Below are 8,246 nucleotides of genomic sequence, written 5' to 3' on the forward strand. Positions count from 1 at the left end.
GCAATGATCTCATCATCTTCTTCTACAACGTGCATCTGTGGCTTGTTGTCATTCTGGCGGTCTGAGCGGTGTTGGCATTGGTAAGCCTTGTGGCCAGGTAAACCGCAGACATAACACTTGAACGTCTTTCCTTCCGGTTTGGCCTTTCCTGACTTCTTGAAGTTGGTAGCCTTCTGTGGTTTCGTCTTTTTGTCTTGATTCCCACGTTTCATGATCTTCTTAAATTTGGACTCAACCAAGTTAGCTCTAAAAGATAAATTACTCATAGAATTAGTAAGCTTATCTTTTAAACGGTTGGCTTCTTCAATCTTCATATGGCCCACAAGTTCTTCAAGCGAAATGTCTCTCTTCTTATGCTTAAGAGAGTTACGGTAATCGGACCAGGACTTGGGCAGTTTCTCAATGAGTACATTGGCTTGCAGCACCTCACACATTTGCATCCCTTCAGCGATGATGTCAGCGACTAAGTTCTCATAGTCATGGACTTGATCCATTATTGGCTTGTCGTCTGTCATCTGGAATTTGAGCCATTCGCCGACAACGTACTTCTTGATCCCCGCATCATCCGCACCATACTTCTTGTCGAGAGTGTCCCATATTGCCTTGGCACTCTTTTCTCTAAGGAACATATCAAATAGTTTATTTGACATGTGGCTGAGCAGATGTCCTCGTACCGTCTTGTTATCCTTCTCGAATTTCTCGTAAGTAGCGAGAGCGGCGGCGGCAGTTGCTAAGGCATCATCATTGAGGACCGCATCAGCATCATTACCAACAGCTGGGGTTGGCGGCATGGTAGGTGGTGGCTTGAGCAACACGTAATCAAGATCAAGTTGCTCGAAGAATATAAGAATTCTTTGGGACCACCTTCTATAGTTCTTTCCATCAAGTGCATCGAGCTTGGAAAGATCGGGAATGAGTTTGCTCAAAGGTGTCGACATGATTGCAGTTTATGGGAATTCGTTTCTAAATTGTTGGATATATGAACTGCAAAACTACACCGTTAGCACTGACTGAAAATATAAACAGTAATTAAGAAGAACAGATTCGTAAACCGTGTCGTGGTAAGAACCACTGCCTTAGAAACGAATTCGCCTCGATGTGTGTAATCGCTGCAGTAGGCGGACCGTCCCCCGAGGTTAACACGGTCGCTCCGAATTCCGTACACCCGAAACCGGAGTGGACTGCTGGTGGTATTGCACTTCTGATCGGAAAGCTGTAAATCAGTCCAGGTACATCTTAACGTTTCTGATTTAATTTAGGAATAAACTGTTTTAATTCAGCTGTTATTATTTGAAATTCAAACAGTCCTCAGCAGCCTATAAATATCAGTTGATATCTTTCACATTTTCCATTTGTTTCTTTCAAAGAGAAATTCCTCAAGAATTTTCTCTAAAAAGATAGTATCCGCGCGGACGTGTCGAAGACACATATTACCACGACCACCACCACGACCACCACCACGAGCCGAGCCGAGCCGTGCCGTGCCGTGCCGTGCCGAGCCGAGCCGAGACGAGACGGACGGACGGCGGCGGCGGTGCGCGAGAGCCCCCCTTGTTCTCTATCACTCAACAAGGAAGTGGAATGTCAAGCCTTAAATACCATTCCCAATAGTGTTTCCAACACTATGTGGGATTGAGCATTACCAACATTAACACCTACGAATGATGCTCTTGGTAATATAGTAGAGGTGAAACTGGCTATGAATCTTAAGTTGGATAAGAAAGAACTTTATTGGGAACAATGCGTATGATCAAATTAACTGAAACACGGTGACAAAAATACAACTTTTTTCCACATAAGTGCATCCAAGAGAAAGTGGGAAAAAATCGTATTTTATCTCTAAAAATGACAATGGAGTTTTCTTTTATGATGAGCAGGATATAAACCAAGTAGCTCGTGACTACTTCGTGAATTTATTCTCTTCTCAGGGAGTGGGTGACTATAGTCGTACTCTAGAGAGTGTTAAATGTTGAATCAATGACGAAATGAATCAAACGCTCACTCGAAACTTTACTTCGATTGAAATTTGGGATGTAGTAAATCCATGATTCCTATCAAAGTTGCCAACGAAGACGGGTTGGGTGCCTTATTTTATCAAAGATTCTGGCATATTTTGGGAAGTTATGTTGCCACTTTCTGTATTTCAATGTTAAATGGTGAAACTCCTGTCACAAATCAACCAGACTCGAATATTCATGATTCCGAAAATCAACAACCCCACTAATATGTTCCATTTTAGGCCTATCAACCTATGCAATGTGCTATTCACAATTATTTCCAAGGTGTTGGTTAATCGATTTCAAATTGTCTCTCTTTGTATTAATGAGTCTTGAGTGTGTTCGTCCCAGGACGCCTCATCACCGATAATATTCTTGCAGCTTATGATATACTCCATTTGATGCGAAACAAGAATGGAAAAAATGTCACTTTACTCTAAAATTAAATATGTCGAAGGCTTATGATCGAGTGGAGTGGAACTTAGTTGAAAAGATGATGCTGAAGATGGGTTTTGCTAATGAATGTGTTACCCTTGTTCTTCAATGTGTTTCATCAACTTCTTACTCAGTGATTTTAAATGGCTTAGTTGGCAAGTGTTTCATCCCTTATAGAGGATTACGTCAGGGTGATCCATTAAGCCCATACTTATTCTTAATTTGTGGCGAATGATTATTCTCTCTCCTTAGACAAAAGTGAACTACCATTGGCATCTGAATCAACCGTAGTTCCTCGTGCATATCCCACATTTTCTTTGCCGATGATAGCCTCATCTTTGGTGAAGCTATGACTAGAGGTGCTGGTAATTTAAGGGAGTTGTTATCTATATATGAAGGTTGCTGGACAAGTCATCAATTTTGAGAAATATGGAATTTTTTCTGTAAGAATGTGTTAGATGAGAACCAAAATGATGTTCGGAGATTGCAAATTAATAGTCCCATCAGCCCTGAAAATATCTGAGTTTGCCTACTGTAATGGGAAGAAATAAAAAAGGGCTTTTATGGCTTTAGGTAACAAATTTATCGCGTGCATCTCTTCTTGGAGCTCTCGATCCTTGTCCCAAGGAGGGAAAAAAGTGTTCATTATGGGTGTTGTATCTCAATATCGATTGAGTTCCTCTACCAATCCAACAGTAAAGAGATCTACTTGCTATTTCTGCTTAAGATCAGAAGTCCTAGCCAATAGTGATTGAAATTGGCTTTTATGTTCCTTTACAGTTTCGATCTGTTTCAGGTTGGCAAGTTTCCCCAAGGGGTTATTTCTTATAGGTGGTCCAAACCTCACATGACAACACTTCTTAAAATGCCCCCAATCAAGGCATGCCTCCTCTTCTTCCATTTGATCAAACTATAGTTGCGCCTCTTCTAAGAGATGAAATGTCGCTAAGCCCACCTTGTCATCTTCATTAGTCCGTGATTGCCAAAGAATTTCTCGCACAGTTTCAGCCACCCTAAAGGATCTCCGGTACCATTGTAGGTGAGAAATTTCAACTTAGAGTATACCCATCTTGTTGCGAGTCTAAAGTCCCTTTTTTTACTTCCGCTACTTTCTTTTCCTTAGTATTTCTGCCTGAGTACCCTTTCGTAGCCCTCTTTTGGATCGAATGAGATAATGCAACCATCTGCTCCTTTAGTGCTTGCTGTCTTGTAGCCATTTGTTCCATGAAAGCACTCAACTCTTTTTTCGAATCCTGTCACCCATGACAGAAGGCTCTTACACCTTGTTGTTATGAGCCTTAGCGTAGGATTTAGTCACGGGTCTAGACGTCGAAGATTTTCTGCTCTGACCTATGGTTAATCAGAGAGGCAGATTCGTTCTTGACTAAACCCTCTCTACCAATAACTTTTTAACAGAGTAATTGCTTGTCCTCTTTATTCAATATTGGCAGCCGTTTAATAGGTATTTAGTGACAAAGGAAATAATCCTAATGGACATAAAATAATATAATGATCCCTAACATATAGGATCATAACTAGGAAACTAAAGTTATAAAGAAATAAAATCTAATGTAATAGAGGAAACAAATCAAAAGCTAATTTGTTGCCCTCTGTTTATTTATTTATTGACTTCTTTCTTTGATATTTCTTTCCAATAAAAGCATCCACATCACAATTCTATATGAATTACTATGCCATTGAATATTAGAGAGGTCATCACAAGCTGAATAATGATACATTCAAAAAATAATGCATCATATCTAAGATCAACAATAAAAAAAGCTTTAATTTCTCTTTCAAGAAAATCAGGTTGTAAAACAGCAACTGTGCAAAACTCAGGCCAAGAAATGATAAGAACAACTTTTAACATATATTATTCTAAATACTTGGGCAAGAGACACCACAACCTTGCAGTAGAAGAAAATATCCTATAACAAAAAGCTGCATGCATCCGGTCTCAAGTAGCAGATAAGGATACTTACAACAATCAGCTTAATTGCCAACATTAGTGACCAATTTGTTAATTTTGAAAACTAGCAATTTAACAAGGAGACAATGAAGTGATCATTTTATTACAAATCGAAAACATTAGTGACCAATTTGTTAATTTTGAAATTTAGTGTAAGAAACAAAAACTTAGATAAACATAGTGACTATTTGTGTAGTTTACCCATTTAAATATTAGATGTCATAATCGCATTATTATATCAAAAGTTACCGTGTACTCACATTGTTACTTAAACATGAACCATATATATATATATATATATATATGCATGTGTGCAAGAAAATGGACCAAACAAGTGATAGTTGCCTTACTTTAAGGAGTGAAAAAACTGTTAAAAGTATTGAAATAACAGGTCGATGGAAAACCATTCGAGGATGACTTTGGTTATTTGATCAACAAATCTTTTCCACTACAGCATGCGACCACCCCAGTGGTGCAAAAAAAATGTGGAAGCATGTATAACTTCAAATGCTGCCGTCGAAAATAATCTCTCACTCGTCTTTTGCAACAAATGATTCGAGTTTCTGCAACCAATCTAAATACTGACATTCTTCTTTCTTATGTAGTGTGAGGAGGAGGAAATTGGTCAAGTCTTCTCCGATCCCTCTGGCGACAAGATATTCCTTAAGTTCATCTTGTAGTTGAGGGTCCAAAGTGCTGCAAACAAAAGTTGAAAAATTAACTAAATGATGATTACTGTCATAACACGCCCGTAAACGTTCTAGGAAATTCAACTTCCATTGTTAATTTAAGGGTAGAGTACACAAATTATCTCATGATTACATGAAAATGCTTTGTTGAGTACTCCAACAATTAAAAGTTATAAAATGATTCCTGATAACTAAAAGTTACAAAATTGTCTCCAATTATAGGATGTTGTTTTGTTGAGTCTCCCGACTATTAAAAGTTATAAAATGATCATTCAGCTATTCATATGGTACCAATTTCGTCATTTTCCATTAAAAATTTACTGATAGTCTGAGTTAAACGTTCACTTGCTGATTGATATATAATAAAATCATATTTTAATGACGTCTACGGACACCGCTGTTGCTTTTAAGCACTAGCTCGATAACATAATATTTCAAGCAATACTCGACGACATAATGTAAATGAAGAGTCGATCCCCAAAATACAACTCAAACGATTTTAAGATCAGTTTTTTTTCATATTTCAATCAACATGTTAACATCTAATTCAGACGACAGCAAAATTTTTAATGAAAAAAGGACAAATTTGGAACATATGAATAGCTGGGTAACCATTTTGCAACTTTTAATAGTTAGAGGACTCAATAAAACAATGTCTTATAATTGGATGACCATTTTGTAACTTTTAAACTCAACAAAACAACACCCTTTGGTTGGTGAACCATTTGTGTACTTTACGCTTAATTTAATTAACCAGAGAAACTAAACGCCATATTCCCTTATCCACTCACGTTTATAGCAATTAACCCGTGAAATCAAATACATTGAAAATTAACTATTTATCAGATGAAGGGATAGAACAAACATTATAGAACCATAAGTAGTATTCTTTACAACAAACATATATTATTTGATAAGTAGAATTCTGAGAGAAGTTTTCACCTGAACGAGGGACCTCTGTAGACAGAAGAAGTAGGAATGGTCATTGATTGAAGATAAGCACCATGGATGTTGAAGTCGGACCTGCGAACTCCTTTCTCGAAAACTCCACAATGGAACTGCAAAATAGAGCTCAACCCAGGCTTTTTTACACAGACCTTCATTAGAACTTTCCTAGGAAATATGCCCTCGGTATAATATGTCTCCCGGCTCAACAAAGCTGAAACGGCTACCTCTTCACCAGACTCACCTTTTCGCCGCAAAACAACATCCTGTGACTGTGATGAATTCCATTCCAATACAAAATCTCCAAGAGATCCGTTTTGTTCATCCTGGATGAGCATAGAATAAACCCATTTCCCTCAAATTAGTAATGCTAGAGCTCCAGGAAATAAGTGTTTAAGATGTTCCCACTTCAAGATGAACTATAAATTATCAAGAATAGTGTCCCCACCACAATGTGAAGATTTTGAACAATATAAACGCATTTCTTTTTGGTCTTTCACATCCATATAATGTATTGAATTAAAGACACTGCGAAATCCCATTGGGGATCCATTGCATACGTGGTATTAGATGTAAAAAAGGACATTGTTTCTCTAAGTATTAAAGCTGAAACTGAATGCTCCGGAACATAAAGGAGGCTGCACTAGAATTTACCGCTAAAAAAATGTTGAAGACGCAAATGAATTGGAAGAAAGCATATCAAAATAACAATTATTCTACATAAAAACAACATGAAATCTATGTTTCACGTTATTATTGTAGTTTAATTCTTCGTAATCATTTTCTTTAACAAAACCAATTTCGATCATAAGCTCTATGACCTAAAAATCAAAGAATAGAACTTTAGTTGGGTCTCTAGAAAACACCTGACGACAACCAAATTCATGATTAGGCACTGCATTCTTAAAGGTTCGTCAAGCAAACATGCCGAGATCGATACATAAATGAAAAAGGGAAAATAAGAACAAAATAACCTTAAAATCAACGAACAAAGCGTTTCTTGGGTCTCTAGTAAACACCTCAGAGTAATCAAATTCATGGGTAGGCAATGCATTCTGAATGACTTAGTGAAACAAAGAAACCCCAAATCGAAAGGGAAGGAGAAGAACCTGAAATGAATTAGAGGAGAGTTCTTGGGATATCTCAGATCGTAAGACCTTAAGCAAGTTGAGATCCTCCACAGCTTTGCGGCTTTGGCGTAAGATTTGAGTGGCTCTCGGCATTTCTCTAACTCTGTTTCTCTCGGGTCTTCCCCTTCCTAATTTGTGTTTGGCTGATGGCCGAAGACTATTCAAGTACCTTGCTTTCTTTTTCAATTAGATAGTTCGCAGCCGATATGATATGATATTTATCAGAAAATTATAGGGTAAAGTATAAAAGTAGTGCTACAATTATACGACAGTGTTTTGTTAAGTTGTTCATATATTAAAAGTTATGAAATAAATTTTTAATTATAAGATATTATTTTATTAAGTTTGTCGATTCTTAAAAGTTATAAAATGGTCATTTAATTATTTTATGTTCTAAACTCTTCTTGTTTGTTAAAAATTAACTACAGTTTGAGTTGTACATTAACATGTTGACTGTAATATGATAAAATTTGATCTCAAACTCTCAAATGACTATTATATCTCAGTTAAAATATTAACGTCTAGCTCAAACTGTCATATTTTTTAAAACAAAAAATGACAAGTTTAGAACAAACAGTACTCTATAGTCAGAGACCATTCATAACTTTTAATAGTCGGTGACTCAACAAAGCAACGTCTTATAATTAAGGATCATTTGTGTACTTTACCCAAAATTATATAATTTATTTTTTAAAATAAGATTTTTATTTTCACTAAATAAGAGTTAGATATAATAAAGGTAACATACTCCTAATATGAAGGGGAAAAACTAAAATCAAAACCTTTTTTTAATACATGTTTCATTAAAAAAATTAACAATTTCAATAATCTTTTTGTCTTTATTCAAACAAGACGCAATATTGATTAAGACATAAAGAGTAAGCAGAAGAACATACAAAAATAATATTTCAAAGAAGAAATTAAAATGAGAAGTATGGTTATTTAGATTTCAGTAAAAAAAATAAAGAATAAGAAAAAGAGATGCGGCAACTTAGGACGACACTTTAAAAGAAAATTTTGATAATAACTTTAGAGAAAAACTAGAATAATGAAAACATTGTTAATTATATATATATATATA

At 36.2% G+C, this 8,246-nt stretch overlaps 1 protein-coding gene across 1 annotated transcript; it reads right to left on the reverse strand.

Annotated features, from left to right (window-relative positions):
- Positions 1-4,759: 4,759 nt before the first annotated feature.
- LOC120116908 (mitochondrial acidic protein mam33-like) lies at positions 4,760-7,275 on the reverse strand. The gene is made up of 3 exons (XM_039137289.1): positions 7,145-7,275; positions 6,033-6,361; positions 4,760-5,097 (listed from the first exon to the last, which is right to left on the reverse strand). The coding sequence occupies exons 1-3, from the start codon at positions 7,256-7,258 to the stop codon at positions 4,932-4,934; spliced, it is 609 nt and encodes a 202-aa protein (XP_038993220.1). The 5' UTR covers positions 7,259-7,275; the 3' UTR covers positions 4,760-4,931.
- Positions 7,276-8,246: the final 971 nt, after the last annotated feature.

This window comes from Hibiscus syriacus, unplaced genomic scaffold (genome assembly GCF_006381635.1).
Source record: "Hibiscus syriacus cultivar Baekdansim isolate YM2019G1 unplaced genomic scaffold, ASM638163v2 tig00110307_pilon, whole genome shotgun sequence".
Lineage (NCBI taxonomy): Eukaryota > Viridiplantae > Streptophyta > Magnoliopsida > Malvales > Malvaceae > Hibiscus > Hibiscus syriacus.